The sequence below is a fragment of the Alligator mississippiensis genome, chromosome 13 (assembly GCF_030867095.1).
Source record: "Alligator mississippiensis isolate rAllMis1 chromosome 13, rAllMis1, whole genome shotgun sequence".
Lineage (NCBI taxonomy): Eukaryota > Metazoa > Chordata > Crocodylia > Alligatoridae > Alligator > Alligator mississippiensis.
In genome coordinates, this window is record NC_081836.1 from 57951643 (window position 1) to 57973649 (window position 22007).

A 22007-nucleotide genomic window follows, 5' to 3' on the forward strand; every position below is an offset into this window, starting at 1 on the left:
CCACTGAGTGAAATGGTGACCGTGAGAACAGCGAGGCATCTCTGCAACGAGAGCAGGGGTCAAAACAAGGCTTTGGGTATCTTCCATTCAAAACCAAGCACAAATCTCCTACTTGCTGATACAGCTGGGCTCCAGCCTGTTAGGCCAGGAAGCCTGCAGCACAGCTATGACAAAGTCTTTGGCGAGGGGTTTGGATGGCTTTTCCATTTATTTTAAAAGAAAAAATATATAAAATAAAGTGTCCAGCAGTCCTATACAGACGAGGTGGCAACAAGTAGTGTGGTTCTTGGTAATACATGTGAGCTACTGTTTTCACAAGGGACCCAAGACCTAGATATAATCCATAAATCTAAGATTAGCTGTACAGCATAGTAGCGCTTTGGGCATACTCGCACAGAGCTGATACGCCTACATAACCATAAGGTTTAACACGTTCCTTTCATGAACTGTCTGCTTACCCTAAAATGCACTGAAAGGGCCTTTTCAAGGACTTGTATGTTAATTTTATTACAGTACTTAATACAGTTCCTTGAAGGCTTTATTTGCATAGTTTGATTTTTTTTTCTTCCTTTTGCGATAGTTATGATTCTGTTTCATGTTCATTAGATCTTAAGCACATACGAAATCTGGTTTTCCCCAAGGCTAGCATCGTACCTTAGCTTTAACTCTGCCACTCAAAACTTACTGAAGATGACAGAACATTTTAGGATACATTGAGCTATAATCACATCTTAAACAGCTGCTTTCTACCGAGACCCATCATCTTAATCAATTATGTTCAGTGGCACACACACAAACTGATCGCTGTCTCCGAAATGAACGTATTAACAACTGTATTTTACAGTTATGTTCTTTAGAACAAAATCCCTGAATCGTAGCACTTAGCGGACATTAGTGTCCTTTCAAGAGTCCTTTGTGGCCTAGGAAACCCCTGGTAGAAGACATTTTTAAAAAGAGTTAAATTTCCTCAGGTTTTTTTTTTTCTTTCCGAGACTGTGGGAGGTTTAATGATTTCCTTTATGTTGATCCAAACTCCTTTAGAGTATGCATTCCTGTATGCAGTGTGCTTGTCGTGGGGCTGCTGCGCCTGGCAGTGAGGGCACTTGTATCTTCTCCATTTATACCACTCGTTGGATGTTTGGTTGGTGAGAGCCAAGTACAGAGTGAAACAGCAGTATGCCCCCAGCACCAGAGAGAGGACGATCACAAAGCCAAGCATAAAGACAATCCTGGGAAAGATCAGGAACAGGTGCTGCAAAAACAGACAAGTAGTAAGTGGCTTTAAAGGCCCAGGCCATACCCTCTGATTTCAAACACTCCAATCAGCGCTATTAATCACAATGCAGTTCAGCTCTAAGGGCAACTCCAAAATGAACCACTTATTACTACGCTGCATTTTCATTATCTTATCTCCCCAGTTCTGCCGGCCCAGGGGCTATGTGTGTAGTCGGACTTAACCAGAAATACACCCCTGGGGGAACTGTGTGTCTGAGAAAGAGCCCTATGAGATATTTAACTTCCACTGGATGGGAAGAGGTCCGCTTTGACATGTCAAGGACACGTCACACTCCTTTAAAAACTCATTTGTAGAGGATAATGGTAACCTGCTTTCTGTAAGACCATGTCTGTATGGATCAAAGCTTTATGTTGAGCTAGAATTCAGAGAAATGGATTTTCTGAAGAAACTGTTACCTACATCAAGTGTATACTTCAAAGTGCCTGTGATGACAATTCCTCTAACAATACATCTGGGCTCCCTGCTATGACGCCCATAGGCCCTCCACCCTGATATAAGAGAATGGATGTGCAAGAGGATTCTTAACAGATGAGACCAAAACAAGTCTTTGATCAGGCTGCACACTCAGAAGCAGGTTAAAGTCTAGATGCTTGGAGTTTACCTGAATAAGAAAGGGAATCTCAACCTCGTGCTCCTGCCCTTGCTCATCAACGTAACTCCCGTACATCAGATTTGATAGCAGTACTACTTGGATTAGGAAGGCTACTGTTATGATCGCAATGTCGGCAGCCATAGCAGTCAGAGTGAAGAGGTAAATGAGGAAATATCTCATGTTGAAGGCCCCGATGCAGTTGTTGACCCAAACGCAGTGGTGGTCAAAACGATGTACGCAGCAGTTACAAACACCTGATCAAAAAAGGAAATACAAGGCAATGTAAGTTATCTGGCCTTTAAAGGACATGGGAGATTTTTATGCAGCATGGCATAGCTCTTTTAAAGGCCTGTGCAGGACTACGATGAGCATTTGCTGTTCTGGTACAAGCAGAGACAAGTGCCTGATCTTACAGGGTTAGGTGTGTGTGCAGGAGTGTCTGGCGGTGTTTGTGACAATATAAACAGCCTTCCAAGTCCCTTCTAACAACCTTGTATGGTCATAAGACTCAGAGAAGAGCCAAAAAACTTTTCAAAGAGCACATGTCACTTCTGTGCTTTGAAAGCATAAACACGTGAAACTGCTTCAACTTGTCCATCAGTTACAGAAACTTAACCTTAAAAAGATCAACCACGGCTACAACAGATTTGAAATTCAGTTCCCTGTTCTACTCGCCTACCAAGGCTGGAGCTCAGAGATTTGGGTTTCTCCTGTTAGTGCTGCCTACAGCGGCACAGGCAAGATAGAGGGCAGCTGCCTGCTCTGTTTCAGGTGATGGCGAGACCACCATGTTCTGCAAGAGAAACGCACAATCCTGAACTCAGGTCTTGGGAGGTAAGGCCTTTTCATGTCACCATCACTGCTCTAACTTCCCCATGTAGGTAGTCAGCTTGCTTTCCCAGTGTCTTTTCTACAAAGTGCAAATCTAGAGCCACATGTAAGAGACTGGGTCTGCAAGACATTCACTGAAACCAACCAAGGCTCCTAGTCTCCACAGCTGTAGTCTCAGACACCTGGGAACCTCTGTTCAGGGGGTTTGTAAGCAGCCAACCTATGGAGTTGGGCTAGTGAGCTGGAGGCCTTCCTACAAATGAACAAGAACACCAACGACCTTGTGCTAGACTTCATTTGGGGAACTATATTAAAGGCAGGGGAGTGGCCATTATGGGTAGGAAATTAATTTGGTAGAAGGTTGATTTTTTTAAATCTCAACAAGCATAACAATGACAACTCTTACTGCAGTGCTTTGACCTGGCTGGCTTTTCCATGTGGCACGTGCGACACATGACGCCTTTCCGAAACATCACACCGTCGTGTGCGTAAACCCGAAGATACAACTCTTGATTTGACTCCGTTATTGTACCTAGAAGAGAAACAGTGCCATGGAGGAGCAAACTCTTTCCCCCCGCAACAGCGATGAACATTTAGTAGAGCACAGGGCTGCTTCTGTCTTTCGAAGCCGTCTGTGTGTTGCCAGAATGTGGCAGAAATGTTGATGACTGTAATGAATTGCTAAGGGTACTGAGCCCATGTTTGGCACTATTCCCTATGGCAGCATCTTACTGGATGGAAATCAAGTTACAAAATATTGATGTTTGCAACTCGACCCGGACCCACGAGAAACACACAGCAAACAGAACAAAGGCTATGAAATCAGGAGGATGGCAGCGCTCCGGAAAGGGGAGGAATGCGCTATAAATCATCCCCTCCCTTCGCTTTCTCTCTTCAATGCCTGTTCAAAAAATGCACTCTTGGTTTCAAAACTCTCCCAGGATACTCTCTGTAGGCAGCCGTTCTCCGCTCAGACCCCTCCTTTCAACCAAGCCCATCTCAGCAGGTAACAGTTATGGCAGTGATGGGTGGAGGAAGAAATGGGGAGGTGAGATCATTTGACTGAAGGTGCAGAGTCAATTAGGATGCAATCCTGGCTCCCAATCACAAGAGCTGCCAGGTCCCACTCCCTGCTCTGGAAGCTTTCGCAATCCAGCCTTCAGAGCACATGGCCACAATACAGAAAATACAACCAGCCTGCTCTCCTCCTTGCTAGTGGGTAATTACAGGCAAAGTGCTCTTAACATCCCCCCCTCCACACACACAAGGCATAGTGTTTTTTATGGGGGAAGTGCTGAGGGGAGAGGTCAAACTGCCACTTGTCATTTAAACCCTTTGTATTTGAAGCACTAAGACTCTGGGATGCAGGGAACAGTGCACCACACAGGAGGCCGAGAGTGCTTCTGGTCAATTAAAGGATGCGCTGAGCCATTGGAGGAGGCAAGATGACCGTCACTCACACAATGCACCCATTTCCCCAGTAAAAGCTGCATGCCTTGGATTTCTAGCAGGACACCACGTAACTTCTGAGCCTTCATTTACCAGCCACTTAGTTTTCATGTTCCGTTTTCACGCAGCTGCCACGGGCGCACGGCCGGAGCTTACCTGGGTTGGTCAGAGCGCATAGCACGAAAGCCCCCGTGTTCACCGCGAGCAGCAGGTATGGCAGCAGAAGGAAGCCCGTGTTGAACTCCAGCTCTTGGCAGTAGCCAAACACTTCCCAAGCATATTCACCGTAAACTGCTGCCTCCAAAGCTATGTGCAGGCCAGCAAACAGGCCGTTTCTGGAACCAGAAAGGAAGGGCAGCCTGTTTTACAACCAGGACTCAAGTCGTGAAAGAAGCCGCGCTTGGACAGTAGGCTTCAGCAGCAAGGACTTTCCCCAAGCTCCCCGCTAGGTTCCCGGTCTCACAGGTCTAACTCAGATTCCCCAGCAGCCCGGCCGACTGCTCTCTTGCCTGGTGTTACACATGAGCTCTCCTGAAGCCAGCAGAAAGAGCTCTCGCAGCTGGAGACCCCTCCCTGCATGACCTTCCCGAACCTGCTTGCTTGTTCTAGTCAATCTCAATAAGCCAAGTACAATGTCTTGTAATTAAGAGGGGCCCACGTGGGCACCGACATTTGCCATTATGACAGGCCAGGTCTCAGACAATAATACAGCGCTGGCAGAGACTTGGCGTGATCCCCAGAACCATTCTAGAAGCACTGAATAAGCCAATTCAGCACCATCTTCACTTTAAGAAACGCACAGCTTAGCAGTCCGAAGGGAAAGGCAGAAGCAGCAAGGGAACAGACGGGTGGCATTTTGGGAGGTTATTGAGGGCAAACACGAGCTCAGGCCTGTGAAAAAGGCTGCAGATGCCACTAGAGATGTTTGAATTGCGTGCTGTTTCTCTAACGTTTGGGCTTGCAGGAGGTACAGCACCCTGAGCCCAGCAACAGCCCCGAAAATGGGTGCACCGATGGTGAAGGCTGAAGGGAAGGGCAGGTCCGTTAGCTCTGCCGCTGTCACGAGTCAGCTGGCCCCGCACCAAAGGTATCAGTTCTGTGCTATCAGCAGTGCGCACTTTATTACAGCTTGAACTTTCCATTGCCAAAAAGGCTCCGTTTTATGCTACGGTTTTCATGCTGCTCTTGACATCAGAGTTTCTGGGCAAAGTCCAGAAATAAATTCCAGTCTCTGCTTTGTAGCGACAGCCTGGCTGACTAACCTGAACACAGACAACTGGAGCTCTCCCAACACCCAAAGGGATGAGAACATCCCTTACAGAGAGAACTATTGAGCTACATTATGTTGTTATCTGTAAAATCTACTTCACTCTTTAAGGGTTAACATCCTCTCAAGAGAGGAGGAAGAACAGCATGGAAAACTTTAAAAGGAATCCGTGGTAGCCCCTGACAGAGAGAAGTGCATCTAAGAGCAATCTAGCATGGCTTTGTGGGTGCCAGAAGGATGATCAGAAACAGGCCAGGAAAAGGGTGTTAAAGGAAAAAAAAGCGTGGTACCGTGTGTGGAAGAGCCTGTGAAGCACCCTCTGCGTTGCTCTTTGAAGCCGTGTTGGGACTATGAATGAAAACACCTGCAGCAAATGAAAACACCATGTCACTTGAGTTGCACAGTGCTTGTTCTCCCCTGTGAAAACTTCAAACAGTGTAATATTGAATGCATCTGTTGCACCTTCCCTCTGGGCACTCCCGAGTGTAGGACAAACATTAATAACACCTCCGCATGCCTCTGAGGTAAACATTATACCCATTTTACAGGCAGGGAAGCTAATGAATGGAGGGCTGGATTTACACGACGGTTATTGATGCCCCTAGATAAACAGGTAGGTGTGTTTAAAAATCCTACTTGATCTCTAAAAATTCATGGAAACTCATCCTAAGCCTATCCAATTCAACAGCTTCATGTTTTTGTGACTGTTACTTCAAAACCTGCCATATGCGGAGGAGGGAAGAGCTGCCTGCTTCCATTCAGGAACACGCTTAGCTGACTCAGTGCTGCAGGACTGCTTGTTTCTTCACGAGCCGTGCACAAGACGACTTATCTCTATAGCAACACTCCACTCCATCAGTGGTGCAAGGTGTACAGCAGCCAAGCAGAACAGCTACCCGTGACGAGCAAGCAAAAATACACCGCACCTCATGTCTTCTATCTGAGATGTGACAAGATGACAAGAGACATGACGCTTGGGAGAGATGTTACGCATAAGTCTTCTCACTGGCGTGTCTGATGGCTGTTTACAGGAGATTAAAAAAAAAAAGAGGCTACACTAGAGGTGTAGGAGGTGCATTAGACACAACTAGGCATAAAAACAACTTTCAAAACCCAGTTTTCAAAACTCAGTTTTCAATTAACAACACAGATGTGTGTTAATTGTCATCCATTGTTGATCTGAGAGCTGGCAAAAGGAAACACCCTATTTCCCTCCATGTAAAAATTAATGTGGTGCAGCATAAGGAGCTCTTTCAGAGGGCTCCCCACCCACCTTGAACTAAACAGCATTCATGTTAGCCAAAGCACAAAGGCTCTTGAGACTGTTGCGTTTGCCTCCAATGGTTACAGAAGCATATGGAGAGACCTGTAAATAGACTGCAACCATTTCACTCCAATGAGCCAGTGGAAGCATGAAAACCAGAACAGTGGGATGGAAGCTGACCTGTCAGAGAGCTAGAAACAGCTGTGGTATGTGTAAGTACATCATTTTATTGCTCAGAATATACATGCAAGGTAGTTAAAATAACGCAGCCAGATCCGACTTATACAACCTGTGGATTTATGCACTTTGGAACCAGGGGCTAGAAACCGTCTTTTAAAAGATACCCGTTATCAATACTGGAAATTGCCCTGCCATTGATTATCTTGTGAGAATTAACATTACATTTCTCTAAAGAAACAAGTACTTGTTTACATCTTAAGTGGTACTTATAATATATTTTGTGTTCATGGCAAAGAAAGAAAGAGTCATCTTAAGTATGAAAGGAAGCCTGATGAGTATCTTGTTCTGTGTATTGATTCAAGACCAGTATAAGGCAAAATGAAAAGAAAATACTGCCAGTAATAAAAGCCAAGATCAGCTCAGTCGTGTAACTAAATGTTAAACGTGACTAGTTACTGGACTGACTTTTCAATCTTCTTTCCCTGCATTATTACTTTCTGTTTACACAGAAATATTTAAAAGAATCTAAACTATTTGTTTCTTCTTGTTCTAAATTCACTTCTTTCATGTCATTCAAGAAACCCTGAAAATCTTTAATCCTCTTTTAAAATTCCTCACTACACTTGTTAGCATAATCCAGGCAAGCAGCACTATGACATACGTGTTGTGTAGTAACATTTGACAAATATTGTTTTTCTGAAAGGTCTGCAGTTAACTTTCAGGCTTCTGTTATTTTTATTTTCCATTAAAATACAAAACAAACTTTTGCTGTCAGCTACACATGCGGTAAAACACGAGTCCACAGGGCTTTGGGGCTCTGGATTATAATGCAATGCCACTGAACCAATGCCATTTTTCAGTTGTCACATGCAAGTTATGTCCTTAGCACTATATGGCAGTCATTCCATGCACCGAGCGGTACGTTCATTTACGCTAAATTTTGGTGCTGGTTTTGCAGCCCCAGATAATTACACCCTTCGTCTATCTGCAGAACAGAAACAACGCAGAATAGCAGCCGTGCAAACTTCCCCCTGCTGGTGAACAAAGGGATTTGCTGAGCGGGGAATTCTGCGTCTGCAGCTTGTGCAGATTTCGGTGCTCCTGCTGAGACCAGCTGCTAAATGCGATAGTGGGATCTGAGAGAAAGACAGCTGTGAACTGGACAGAGATCTCACTGCAGAAAAACCACTTAGTATGAGATAGTAATGAGTTTTGGTCACTCTCTGCACCGTCTGAACTGGTGATTAAGACATGAGGGAAACTGCATTTCTATTCATGATGTCTGTTTACATCTACTTAGAGGGGTATGCTTTGGGCTCCATGGAGGTGTCCATATAAAGATTACATCACCACCCAAATTCCTTGGAAACTCAGCATCCAAAGAAGCTGGGTGGGATCAGGGAGAGAGCTTGTCCCAGCTTATCGCGGGCAGGCTGACAGAGGCTGCTTCTGCTCCATCCTCTGCATTCTTGGATGAAAACCTGCTCGCTAGGGCGCCCCAGGGGAGGACAAGGAGCAATGGCCGCGGATTGTCAGAGGATGGTTTCACATTGGATGCAAGGAAGAGCTGCTTTACGGTGAGGGCGACTAGAACAGACTTCCCAAGGTGGTGCCATCCCCAACCTTGGAAGTCTTCAAGAGGAGACCGGACAGACGCATTTGATCTCCGCAGTATTCGTGCCCAGAGCAGGGGGGTTGGACTCGATGATCTTTTGAGGCCCCTTCCAGCCCTTAATTGCTACGATTCCTCGCCCTGTCATGCAGGATCTCCCTGGAAGGGGCCAACCCACATCTTTATCGTCCCTCCTCTGTTCTGCCAACGGCCTCTCAACCTGCAAGGCCTGGGGCAGGACCGACTCCAAGCAAACGAGTGATGAGCTCGTCTCTACTTTCCTGTTCTGGGACATGGGTAACGTGCCAGATCGCCCTGTCCTGTAAGGTTTCGCGAGCACCGTGCTTAGCCCCGCCGAGACGCATCTCGTGCCCACGCGAGGCAGAGACGGAGGCTCAGCCCGCGCTGGCGAGCGCTCGTCCTCACGCCACGGAAACGCTGGCGCGAGCACAGCAGTTAACGTCGGCTTGCTTACCTGGGTCACGCGACTCCTACCTCTGGCAGGGACACGCTGCTCGCTTCCCGCACTAAAGCAGACGAGCGCAACGCCTGCCACAACTACACACGCGTAAATCAGGAAGAGAGCCAAAAAGTCCATCTCGAGCCCTGCAACACAGCAAAAGCAGCCTCATATGGGACGGGGGGGGGGGACCCCATGTGGGATGCAGCAGTGACCCCGTATGGAACGTATACGGGATTCTGGGTGACCCTATGTGGGGCGTATAGGGGGTGCTGCAGTGACCCCACGTGGGACATTAAGGGGATCCTGGGTGACCCTATGTGAAGTGTCTAGGGGGGGCTGCAGTGACCCCATATGAAACATATAGGGGATTTTGGGGGACCCTATGTGGGGCGTATAGGGGGTGCTGCAGTGACCCTATGTGGGACATGCAGGGGATGCTGGGTGACCCTATGTGGGGTGTCTAAGGGGTGCTGCAGTGACTCCACGTGGGGTGTCTAAGGTGCCCGAGTGTGCCGACGCGGGACGTATGGGCTCTATAGGGGCCGCCCGTGCTCACCGCCGCCCAATCGAGCGCGCCGGCTCCTCCCCGGGAACCAGCTGCTGCGCCCCGCCCCGCGTCACGTGACACGCCGGCGGCCCGCCCTGACAGCTGCGGAGGCGGGACTTCCGGCTCCTGAAGCGGAAGTACCTCCTATAGGACCGGAAGTCCCCCTCAGGCACACCGGAAGTGACCCCGCTCTACCCCCCCCCAGACTCGCGGGGTCGCCGTGCGTCGTGGTGTGGTGACGTCACACCCCCTCTATCATCCCCGCGCCCCCCGCATGACATCACACCAGGGACAATGTGACATCACACCACTCGAGCGTCCTTGGCTTGTGTGACATCACGTTCTCGTCACACCTGCGGCTTCACGATGTCACGGCGCTCGCATCACTGTCACTTTGAGCCGAGGTCATGTCGCCGACCGCCTCGTGCAGGCCGGGGGGCTCGACGCCCCCCGAATGTCTCCAGCAGGACGGGGCGGAGACGGCGGGGATCGGCCGGGGGCACGAGAGACCCCAATCGTGAGGAGACGACAACCAACAACAGCCCTCCACGCCGAGGGCCCGTCCGTGAAATTAAAAACGAACAATACCGCCCCGTTTCCAGCGTCCGACGGGACGGCCCGGTCGGAAGCGCCGAGGCGCGCCTCCTTACTGATTTAGTTACTTTTTTAAGGACGTTTTTCATGTTCCCCGCCAAATCAAGTCAGTCCGGAAACACGTGGCCCTACAACCGGCAAGCGTCCTCCAGCCCCGCGCGGGCTCCAGATATTGCCATCGTCTCCTGGCCGGCGTCCTACTGCAGGCCCAAGCCTGGAGGCCGAGGTCTGGCTGCCCCTGCGTTTCGCCGGCCCTGAGCCGTGCGGCCGCAGGGAGGATCCTGCCCTTCCCATAAAGTCAGCTCTAAGCCCCAGCGCTAAACCACGCCAGAAAAACAGTTCTCCCGTAAGGAAAACTGCCTTTGTGGACCCCGATGCACGGCGTTTCCCCTGCCAAGGAGCATCTCCTCCCGTACGGTGTGGTCACGGCATCCAGGCCGCGTTCGTTACTTCGGCGCAGGGCGATAGGTTAATAATCCCCGGTCGGTCAGCCAAGTCTTTGGTGACGTTGCCTGCGGTTCACGAAACAGTTCCTCAGATCCCAGAATTGCAATCCTTTGCGTGGCTGCCCGCTTCCTCTGAGCGCAGACCCTACCTCAGAGCTCACCTCGCCGGCGGGAACGCTTCCCCAGCTCTCCTCCGAGGCGTATCGCTCCTCGTTACCGGACCCGCATCTGCGCTCCGCTCCTTGCGCGCTGCGGGAGCGCGTTGTGAGGAAGGGTTAGCTCAGGGATTCCCAACCAGGTGTGGGGACACCCTGGGGCACTTGCGAGAGTCTGAGAAGGGTGCTGCATGCCTGTTCCCACGACCCAAGGAGGTTAGCATTGTAAGAAATAAATTTGCTTTTGAAATGGGGTGCTGCTGGGGGGGGGGGGGGGGGGGGTCCTTGAGTCTACTGAGGGGTGCCTCGAGTCCAAAAATGTTGAGAACCGCTGGGTTAGCCGAACGGGAGTCAGATTGCTCATCCGGGGAGCAGGCGAGGGAGATGACATGACGGATGTTTAGGGTGCAGTGATAAGGGAATTGTAAAGAATCCCTTGGGGCTGTCTTTTAGTGAGAAGAAAAGCAGACAGATAGATGAAGGGCGCCAGCATCCAGCCCCATATGGCAAGAATCACGAGACAAGGTAAAGTTGAAAGACTGCAGCTGGTCGTTGTATAAGTGGATAAGCCTCCATCGCTCGGGCTCTCCCAGTAACCTCCTTTCAGATAGCTCAGGCTGGATTTGGAGTCTGGTACCGTGACCCCTTGCAAACTGTTTAAAGCTGACTTTTTTTTTTTAATGGAACATGCTGAGAACAGCTGAATGGTAAAACAAGGACAAACCGGAAAGTGATTGGAGTTGCCTCTGACCTGGGAAGTGCAGGGAGGGCTGCTCCCAACACATACTTGTGCTTCCCTCTCTGAAAGACGTACAAAAAACTAGAACTCTTGGTTCCAAAATGATACCTTTTATAAGACCAACTGGAAAATGGCAAGAAAATTGTCCTTTTCTGCAAGCTTTCAGGAGTCAAAGTCCCTTCGTCGGGCTCTGGGAAAAGTGTAGATAGTACAAGATGGTTTCTGATCCCAGAGATAACTCCCTGGGCATCTCCAGGAGGAGTTTGTTGGACCTCGGTGGCTGCGTGGTGCCCCTCGGTAACTGATGTCGTATGTGCTGTAAACCTCTGGAGTTAAAGCAGGGATGAGTTTGTTGCAGTATCTGATGGGAGCAGCATCTTGCCTTGCAGGTCCGCTGTAATCTGCTTCCTCACCTTTTGCTTGGCATATACACCCCTTGGAAACTAGCTCCAAGTTGGCTAAAGCTTTTAGAGCCTGAAAAAATTTATCTTGGTTCCTAGATTGGTGACAGTGTCAGCTGAAACCATTCCTGTACCTCCCAGCACACTCTGTACTCCTGTTTTGCAGGATGCTCTGTAGCTCAGCCTGCTAATGAATGGCCTATTAAGTTACCGTGCCTGGATAGAATTTGCCATAGAAACTCAGGCAGTTACTGCCAACAGGTAACTGATCCAAAAGCTTTGAAGCTGTTGTGATGGTTTTGTCAGGTACCCTTCCTGGTGCCAGTCTGCCGCTGGCTAGACCCCGTGCACGAGAGGTAAGCCTTGCATGGGATGCTTTCTCACTAAGGAAGGTGATTCATCTAGTCAGGAGGAGTAGCTTCAGAAAGCCAGAAGGGTATTTTCAGGTAAAGGGAGCCAGTCCCTGGTTAAATTCTTGACAAAGACAGGGCTGAAGTAGAACCTGGGAGGCAGCAAATGCAACCAAAATATTAATTTGAGGGCAGCACCTACCCCAAGTGTAACCTCGGGTCAAGTGTGGCGTCCTGCCCGGCAACCCATGGTCATTCTGTCCCTATCTTTCCATGGTAGGACAGAGCCAAGGAGCTGCAGATTTTGTTTGCCGGTGGATACAAACCACAGGCATGTTCAGTGCATCGCTCCAAGTACAGGCAGCTATTCTGGGGGTGGGGGTTATTTGGCATGTTGGACGCTTGTGCATGTGAGTTGTGGCCCTCTGTTTCCAGCTGTGTTGTTAATGGGGTGCTTAGTTGGACATGGTTTGGGAGCCCTGGTTTACGTCTAAATTTGAGTGTAAGATCCTAGGGACAGGAACTTTCAACATTATGTGCCTGCAGTGTCTTGCCTGCCTGTGAAGCTAGCTGTCAAAATCATCATAACTAGGAGTGCCACAGAGCAGCACAGGCTGGGCACTGGCACCCATCAGCAGCTGGATATTATTTTGGGGTATTTTGCTTAAAAAAGCAACCCACCCAATAAGTCTAGTAATAGTGGGATGTGTCTGAATTGGAAAGAGGGGAAGATTATTCAGGCCAAAGGCCACGGACAGCAGCCGTCACACACTGAGCTTCGTCTGACCCAGAAGCCTGGAAGGTGGTTTGCTAAGAAACAGGAGAAGTCTTTTTATTATCCATAGCTTTAGCCTTTTGATCCGAGGTTTCTTCAGTGTTACAGCAGACAGGTTCCTTTTGCTGACTGAGGTGTGCAGCTCACTGTCAGGCAGCGTCTGGTGGTTTGAATTACCCAGTGACTTTGAAAATATATTGGAAAAGGAGACAGGAGGGTTTTGATTTCCTAAAGCTGAAAATGCATCACAGTTTTTGACCTGGATACAGAGTGGCTTTAATAGCGAGAGAAAATCTCTTTTGACATTCCTGTGCGCATATGTGTGTCACCACCAGAGAGCACAATATTCACCACCGAACGCCCCCGTCCAGGCGTGATTGGCTTCAGCTGGTGAAAGAGCTTTTTTGCTAGGTAAAGGCCTTCTAGGACCTGGTCCCCCAAGCATAGAGGTTGCCTTCCTGCAGTCCCAGGGCATCCTGACCTTTTCTGTCTCCTCTGCTAGGATCTGGACATGGAAACACCATTTATTTCAGTTGTTTAATGTGGGACTGGGGCCCTCAGAGAAACTGCAGCATGGCCACCTGTGTAGAGTAGAGCTGAAGCAGAAGGGGAACGAGGAGAGAGGCTGACATCCTCATTCTGTTTATGGAAGCAATACAGTTGCACAGACCTCATAAGTGCTGGGCACCGACAGAGCATCATGTTTGCCTTCTAGCAAGGCCGGAGCATTGCCTGCAGCTTCCTCTCCAAGGCTTTATCCAGTTAAGTTTTAAGTGTCTCCAGTAATGGGTCTCTTGGGAGACTGCTGTTCTGGACCACCACACTAAGCAGCATCACCTGGTATTCAGCCCTCACTGGTCCAGGACAGAGAAGAAAGCCTTTCGCATGGTTCATACTGGGATAGTGTCCCTCTGCCAGTTTCCTATCTGAGACGTTCCAGCTGGTGTTGCAGCAGGAGGTATAATACCCTAGAAGCTCTTAGCTCACTAAGCCCCGGGATCCTGAAGTGTGAGGAAATAAAGGGGGGAAATCAGATCATGGCCGTTTAATAGCAATGTGCATTATTATGGACTTCCCTGCCTTCCAGGCCTCCCATGTCTAGCTCTGCCAGCCTGGGTCACGGTGATGGAGGGCAGCTACAAGGTTCTGATCAGGCAAAGCTGAGCGCAGATCTCTGCAGTCCTTCCGGCACAGGCTCAGATGCATGTAGGCATATCCCTGCTGAGCCCAGCATCTCTGACTTTCTCCCTAAAGCACCTGGAGCAGGACCAGACCAGGCAAGGCTAGTGCTTCCAGCTATTCTGGGGCTATCTCTGCCGCTTTGCCATCCCATTGTGGTCTTTTTTGATTTGCTGTGTGAGCAATGGGTTTCCCTGCTTGAACGCTAATCCGTTTAACTCATTTCAGGTCCTAATTCCTCTTATAGATCTCCAGTCTCAGCCATTAGCAGCACTGTAATTAGTCTGTCTGCAGCTTCTTTGGGGTGGCAGTGAGACTAACCAGAATAAGAGACAATAGGCACAAAGCCCTACCTTTTTGCTTGACACCAGCTACCAGCACCCTGTAGGGACCTTCCTCTGGTCTGAGAAGGATGGAAGATCATTTCAGTGGCCGTGTGATGCGGTGAGTGGGGGGAAATGAGCCTCTGCGTGATCGAACCTCTGCTGATCTCAGCGCTTTTCCATCAAAGGTGCCTTACAAAAAGTTTTTTCCAGTTCTTTCATTATCATGGGTCTTAAAAAAGTGCTTGGGCTTTTCTTCCTCACCGAAATGCACCTTGTAAGCTGGACTGCGGACATAACAGCTGATAAGACCAGGCTGCTTAAAGAGGTCTGAAGAAATTGTGTGGATCAATGCGACATGTGCTACTGAGGAAAACAGGAAGATGAAGAAAGTCCTGAAACCTTGGAGGGATGAGCATGGCCTTGGTGAAAGCCTGGCCAAACCAACACCCATGGGTTCTGATTTCTGTAAGTCTTTTACCAAACCACGGGCTCGTAGGAGTTAGAGATGGGGGTCTTCTGGTCCCTCTCCCTGGAGCCAGGGCACGGCTGCTTCCAGCACCCTCACCAAGGCTGTACCTAGTGTTGTTTTAAATAGACAGACTGCAAGCTGCTCTGTCTGTCTGTCTCAGACTGCAAGCAGCTCCATCTGTCTGTCTCTACCTGTAGTCTTGCTATCTGCTTTGTGGTCCTTGTTGGAGAGCTGCAGCCTTCACTGAGGGAGATCCTTCTACAGCACAGCATTCAGCCTCTGCTTTCCTGTGATTAATTCCCTCCCAGGCTTGCTTCAGTGCTGCACACATCCTCTCCCTCCGTGACATTTACACCTGTTGGGGGCATCCTGACAAATGCGTTTCCCCTTTAATGTCATAATAAGGATAATACTTAGCTCTTGTGTAGCACTTTTCATTAACAGATTTCGAAGTTCACTACATAACAGGCCAAGAGCACTAGCTTTAGAACTTTATTTATTGCTTATTCTTTAGTTCTTTTCATATGTTTTTTCAAGATAATGCTCCCAGTTCCCTTCAAAGCACAGCCACAAGGAGCTATTTGCAGCAGTAGATCCAGACTCTGATTATTAATACAGGTTTCTATAGTAATGCAGCACTCTCTTGCTCACTTCCACCCCCACTGGTGTCTCCCCAGGAACAGGCTGCGCCATGTTATCCCTGCCAAGACAGGAGGTTAGAGACTTGTCTTTCATCTCCTTGGACTGTAACAGGAGATGCACAATCTTGTTTCTTGCTGAATTCCAAACAATAACAGTGTGGGGAGAACACCTCCAGACTTGGAGGAGAAAAGAAAAGACCACTTGGATGCTGAGCTGAGGGGTGGGAGAGTGAAGCTCTGAGTGGGGAGGGCCACAGGATAGAAGCAAGTTGCAGTGATGCCATTGCAGCAGTGACACAGATGCTCCTGTACAGGGGATGGACACAGGCTGGAGTGGGAGACGGCTGTGAATGCAAAGGCAGAAGAGCTGCTTGGGACGTAAATCCAGAACTCTCTTTACGCTGCACACCCTAACCCTCTATGTTCTCAGCAAAGACACAGACACAGCTGGCGGGTGACTTTAAATAATACAGAAGGGATGAGTTTCAGATGTAAGGGACCCAGCTCCCACTGTTGTCAATAGGATTTAGGCACCAAACTGTCCTCTGCACCTTTGCAAATGTCCCTGAAAACCTCATCGGTGCTTGGGGAAGTCAAGGAAGTGTCTAGTCAGCCAAACTGCACCGGTTGGATGTCTGACTCCTCCAGCAGATACAGGCTTGTTGAAGCCAGCGGGGGAGTCTTAGAGGTTGGCTTTGGCTGAGCAGCCATGTGTTCAGATGCTGTTCTAGCTCTGGCTTATCCCAGCAGACCCAGTCTGGGCATGGGGCTGGAAATGTCATGCACACACGTGAGCTGGGGGTGCCTTTGCATCAGGGCAGGGGCTGCCATTGGGGCTAGTTTGGAGACAGGCCTGGGGCCTCCCTAAAACCACTTGGTTCTTGTGACTTTGTTTTTTGTTCGCTGTTGAGACCTTTGAATCCGAACGGTGCACAAATAAAATTGCAGCAGAGGTGATATTTGAGCCCAGCGATTATCATCACTAATAACTTTCCTGAAGGGAATTTGCCCAGTCATTTCTGGCAAGCCACTGTCTGTCTCTACGGTTTTCTTGTCTGTGTTAAATAATATGTAATAAATGGATCTGAGCACAAACAGCATCTCCATGCCAAAGCTGGAGCAAATGGAGCAGGCAGGTCAGCTCGCAGATTGTCTAGGAATAGCCAAGGACAACTAAAGGTGTATATGCAAGTTATGTAGTGGGTCCAGTGCAGCTGAGAAGGAGCTTTGAGGAGGCTCCTTGTCTGTGCTATAAGCTTCAAGATCTAATGTGCCTGTTTCCCCTCAAACATGCACCTCTTCCAGAAAGCATGCCTGGCTGCTGGGCCTAATGCTTCCTTTAGGGCTTGATCTGCTCACTTGAGTCAACAGCAGCTTTTCCCTTCCCTGGAAGAAGCAGAGGTGAATCCTTAGTTCTTACTTCTGAGCCGGTCTTTCGAACACGGTCCCTTGACATGCTGGATTTACCCATCAGCATGCCGTCTATGGATCAGGTATTGCAGGCCTCCCTGGTCTTGGCCAAGCTGGTGCAAGTACAAGGCAAGGAGCCCAGCAGCAGGTTCGGGGGGATCTGGCCAACACAAGTACACGTGCTTTGGCAGCTATTGTCTGATGAGAAGTGTTTGTTGCAATAAGCCAGCGTTGAGTCATTCTGTTGCTGTGTTTTTCAGCGTGACATTACCAGGAACATGAAAGGATGGTTTTGGTACGCAAGTGGATGACAATTAACTTATTCACACAGCACAGGGGTTGGGTCACAGTCATTTAACAAACTGAGTAGACCGGACCTAGAACTGATGCATTCTAAATACCAGGTCACGCTGCGTTAAGACCTGGCCTTTTCCGTCAGTTCAGCTCATTTCCGGGCTGCTGATGAAATAGATGCCTCTAAGACCATGAGATGGGAAAGATAAAGGGCAGATTGTGGGGTGGGATGAAGGGGGCATCTCCTCACCTGTTCAGGGGCATTTCTTTTCCAAAGGGCTGAGAACACGGAGAAAACCAGACTGCCCGCAAGAAGGTTTCCCATGCACATAACATTGCCAGGGCCTGACTTTGTTACTGTAGGGAAACAGTCTCACTGCTTTTTCTCCTGCTCTCCTTTTCCAGTTGCCACCATGCCGACTTCCAACCAGGGCTGGCCCGAAGCTTTTGGGTTTAAGATAAGCGGCAATGGTCCTTGCTACATCCTTGCTGTGGAAGAAGGCAGCAGTGCTCATGCCGCTGGCCTCCAGCTAGGAGACCAGATTCTGGAGATAGAAGGGCAGCCAGTCTCATCCATGAGCTGCGAAGCCCTCATCAGCCTGGCGAGGCAGTGTGAGAACGTGCCTCCCAGCATTGGTGTGGTCTCGCGCATCCAGCAGATGGACCTCAAGCCTGGCCCGGATGGGAAGTTTGGCTTCAACCTGATGTGTCACAGTGGCAGCCCCCTGCAAGTGGAGAGTGTGGTCCCTGAGTCACCTGCTTGTGAGCGTGGGATCAAGCCAGGGGACTACGTGCTGGAGATCAACGGGCTCCCGGTGAAGTTTTATGAAGTGGCTGCTGCCATGATCCAGTCCTGCCAGGGGAAGGCTCTGAGATTGGGGCTTCTGCGTCTCGGGCGGCTGCAGAGATGGGGCAGCAGCAGCGTCCGGGAATTTGTCCAGAGCGCTGACGCCATCCATCAGGAGAGGAAGCAGAAGGCCCAGGAATTCAGCAAGAAGGTAGGGCTGAGGGGACAGGGCTGGGCACAGGGCACAGGGGCTGGCAGGGGACTGCTGTCTGGTAACTGTTGGAAGGCTGGGGCAGAAATGAGCTCTGCCCAGGGAGAACAGCGGTGTCTTAGCAGATTGGGTAACGCAGACCTGTGCCCCTCTCCCCTGCACCACAGTCATTGATCCCAGAGCTCAGTGAACTCCAACACATCTGTTCTTATGCATTCGAGGTCCCCGGTGTCTACTTGAGAGCACAGGATTTGCTCACAAAAGGCAGAGACCAATAAGGATATCCTCAGCTGGTGGAATCAGTGCAGCTCCCATGAGTCTTTTGATGTGGCTGTCATATAAAGCCACCAGTCATCCCAGGCACACTCCACTATTGGGAACCAGATGTGTTTTGGACAAGTGCCTGTAGGGGAGGCCATTTCCTGGCCTGGGCAGGAACCTGTATCAGCGCACATACACAGCAGAACATGCCTGGCCACTTGGCCACTACCTGTTAATCTACCTGCTTTCCATAGTGTGGAGCTGTACTTCTTTTGCCACTTTTTTTGCAGAAGGCAGGGCCCACTTGGCCCTGCAATGCTGCGGGTTCCTTTGGCCAGCCTCAGCTTTCCTGACACGTATAATTTTTACGGCACCAGGTAGCACTTGGAGGATCAGCACCTACAGCTCCCCCTGACTTTCCCCTGAGCCCAGCCTGAAACCAGCTGGAGTCCAGGCAGAGGAAAGGCTCACAGAGGCAGCTTTCAGGGGTGCCTTTTTCAGTCTTATCGAAAAGCAGACAGAGGATGTTCTGGGGAAAGAAGCCTAGTTGGTCATGATGGCTTGTGGTTAAAACAAAGGTTTGGGAGTTAGGAAACATATGCCAAATCCTGTGCTTGGTTGCATCTGTGTGAGCTCAGAGTGCCTGATAAAGTCAGTAGAATTGCATTACTTTACAGCTGTGTTAGTGAGGCTAGAATCAAGACTCCTCTGGGTTCTTTTCTCAGCCCCACTGCTGGGAACCGAGGTCAGACAAGTCACTTCCTGCCAGGAGCATTAGCTTCATCATTTGTGAAAAGAGGTTAGGCATAATCATGCCATTTTAATGAGAAGGGTCACAGCATGTTTGCAGAAAGCATTGAGATCCTCCAAGGACGGGCACTCTGGATGGCCAAGCTCTATGAAAGGGTAGTAACTGTCAGGCAGTAATCGGGATGGCCAGTTCCCTGCTCCAAGTAGCTGTAGCTCACATTTCAGCCTGCCATCCTTGCAAAATGTTAGCGGCAAAGGAAAAAAAAATGAAGTAATTACATCTTTATTGTGTTCCTGACGGTTACCTGGTGGATAATTTCCCAAACTCATCACCTCTTGCTAATTATAAATTTGATCACGGTTATTTTTTAATCTTCCTCATTTCCATTTAAAAAAACTTTAAAAAAAATGCTGTTATGAAAATAACCAGGGGTCTGTTTTTTTGATCCTATGCTGACAAAAAAGGAAGATGTTCATAGAGTGATTCATGGGTATCAGAGGAATCTCCATTAGTCTGGCTTTACATTAAGGCTGTACAACATGCAGAACAATAACAGAAAGAACTATCATTTGTGCACAATTCTGGAAAAATAACTAGTTTATGACAAAGACAGAAGAAGAACATGCATTTACTTTAGGATTCATGTGGTGGTTTTGTTGAAGGTTAGACACATCCCCACTGATTACTGGGGACTGTTGAAAGGCTGAGAAGTCACTTCATTTTATGTTAACCAGTCCATTCATATTGCACCACAGGAAATATTTCTTAAAGGATTTCTGCAGTCAGTGGGGACATTCACAAAACTGGAGCTGGATGTGGCTCCATCACTGTGCTTGCTGCCTCTTTACGTGATGCTGATACCCTGTGCTGCTTGCCAACATAGCATGCTCCTTCCATACTAGACATCCCACCCCACAAGCCTCCAGCCTCTTCTCATGCCCCAGAGAAACTGAGTGTAAATGAGTTTGTAGATCATCGTGGGCTGCTGCCTTTCAGGAGCAGGAGCGTGGCCCAGCTGGCAAACAGCACTCTGGTGGGGAGGAGAATGGCTCAGATGTTTTAAGTTGTTTAATTTTCAGCAAGCTGCAGAAAATAATAAAACCCAGTGGGGTGCTTCCCCTCTGCTATACCTGCAAACTCGGCTGCACTTCAGCTGCTGGTGGCAGAGCTGGGAGGACAGTCCAAGGTGCCAGGATGGAGCCTGGGGATGCTGCTTATTTGCATGTCATTACCCAGGATGCACCACCAGCTCACAGCTGTTTCACTGTGCCACTGCAGTCTGGGCTCTGGCCGTGTGTTAAAAGGCATAAGGAGGCGTGTGGTTTGCACTGGGCAACTGTCCTCTGGGCTTTGCAAGCCTGAGATGTGAGGTTTTTCTCTCCTGGAGCTCCAGTCCCTCCTCTCTTGGATTCTCAGTGTTGAAGGCCTCACTGAGGGATGGGCAACCAGCAGGCTTGGCAGCATCTTCACTCCTGACCTGTGATGTTTATGAGCCTGTACCCAAACCCTCAGCTGGCGCTGCTTCTGGATCTGTTCCTTAGCTGGTCCTAGGTTGCTGCTCTGCTCTTGCCTGCTCCAGGGTGGGTGGGACTCTGGCCTGTTCTCTGGTGGCACTGCATTCCTGCGCATTGCAGGTAGTCCCTGCCAGACTGTGCCCTGGGCACTGGGTCTGGGAGGTAGCTCAGGGGGGTTGCCCCCATCACAGTTTGTACCACTTGGTCCCCTCCTTGACAGGTCTCTGCAGAGAGGCCGAGGCCTGAATGGACAATGGAGCATGGATGTGCCTTGCCTCTTCTGGTCAGGGCTATACACTACAGCAAGGCTGGCTGCTGCCACAAGCCACCCTGTACCTATTCTCTGCATAAGCCGGGACTTCAGGCTCCAGGGCTGTCAAATCAGCTCCCCTGAGGTGCCAGTCTCTTTCCCAGCCACGTTTCTGCACAGGGAGGGAGGCAGAGGACTTTTCAGCTGGCTAGATCTCTGGGGTTAGGGCTACAGCAGCCTGGAGGCTCCCAGGACTCTCTCCTTTCAGGGCCAAGTCCTGACTATCTGGCTCTGGCAAAGCTTTAACTGGAGAGCCCCAGGATTGGGCTCACTGCAGATGCCCAGCTCTTTGTCAGCACTGCACTGGGACTGGAGTGAGATGCAGGCATATGCTGGAGAGCGGCTGCCTTGACTGCTCCAGATTTAATAACCTTGAAATGTCTGCTGCTTCCTGGGAATTTCAGAAGTGGTCACATGATGGCTTTTTCAAATTGCCAAGTACCTGGTGGCTTGTGATGTAGGTTACCAAGGCCTGTGATCACTGACTTTGGAGAGCTTCAAAGTGGAACGCGCGCCAGGAGGCAGCGACTTCCTCTTTCTTGTAAAGGCCCCTCACCCCCTGCACGTCCGCTGGGCGTAGGTGCGTTGTGGTTTGGGAGCACAGGGAAGGCAGGTGGCCCTGTTACTCAGAGGGAGGGAGAGGGTGAGTGAGCTCTCTGCCTGTGGGTGCTAACTTCTGTTTGGAAGCCAGATACCGCAAGACTGGGGACATTGCTTGGATGTGCAGGACTCTGCACCCATAGAAAGGCAAACACAGGCTGGGTGCAGGGGACATCACTCCTGCATTTCTTGCATCTGAAGGATGTTTGCCCACATGTGGACTCCCTGGAATCATCTCGGTCAGAGGAGAAAGGTCCCCACACACCAGCTTGCCCAGCTGCTTCTCTCTTTC

The 22007-nt window shown here is 49.6% G+C and overlaps 2 protein-coding genes across 7 annotated transcripts in view; one reads left to right on the forward strand and one right to left on the reverse strand.

The window, feature by feature from the left end:
* Positions 1–189: 189 nt before the first annotated feature.
* On the reverse strand, positions 190–9589 carry ZDHHC4 (zinc finger DHHC-type palmitoyltransferase 4). 4 transcript variants are annotated; one of them, XM_014600186.3, is made up of 7 exons: positions 9512–9589; positions 8968–9098; positions 5727–5800; positions 4326–4504; positions 3127–3252; positions 1899–2143; positions 190–1252 (listed from the first exon to the last, which is right to left on the reverse strand). In XM_014600186.3, exons 2-7 carry the CDS (start codon positions 9088–9090, stop codon positions 968–970), a joined length of 1032 nt encoding a protein of 343 aa, XP_014455672.2. In that variant the 5' UTR covers positions 9091–9098; positions 9512–9589; the 3' UTR covers positions 190–967. The 4 variants fall into 4 exon arrangements, with proteins under 4 accessions (XP_014455672.2, XP_019341024.2, XP_019341026.2 ...); XM_019485479.2 differs by lacking the exon at positions 9512–9589 and having other exon boundaries at positions 5727–6376; positions 8968–9056; XM_019485481.2 differs by lacking the exons at positions 8968–9098; positions 9512–9589 and adding an exon at positions 6160–8957.
* A 113-nt stretch (positions 9590–9702) lies between these two features.
* The window catches only part of GRID2IP (Grid2 interacting protein), a 70653-nt gene continuing 58348 nt past the window's right edge, over positions 9703–22007 (forward strand). For 2 of the 3 annotated variants that reach the window (XM_059716264.1, XM_019485465.2), the window contains exons 1-2: positions 9703–10913; positions 17687–18279. In XM_059716264.1, coding sequence (XP_059572247.1) covers positions 10889–10913; positions 17687–18279 — 618 coding nt within the window. In that variant the 5' untranslated portion in view covers positions 9703–10888. Of the gene's footprint in view, positions 10923–17686; positions 18280–22007 lie in introns of all 3 variants that reach the window. The other variant, XM_059716266.1, reaches the window with a different exon arrangement.

Coding starts and splice junctions, on each gene's coding strand:
- ZDHHC4 (XM_019485479.2), bottom strand. CDS start 5,977: ATGGGTATAATGTTTACCTCAGAGGCATGCGGAGGTGTTATTAATGTT. Junction 3,253..4,325: donor ATGCGCTCTGACCAACCCAG/GTAAGCTCCGGC, acceptor TTTCTCTTCTAG/GTACAATAACGGAGTCAAAT. Junction 1,253..1,898: donor AGATTCCCTTTCTTATTCAG/GTAAACTCCAAG, acceptor CTGTTTTTGCAG/CACCTGTTCCTGATCTTTCC.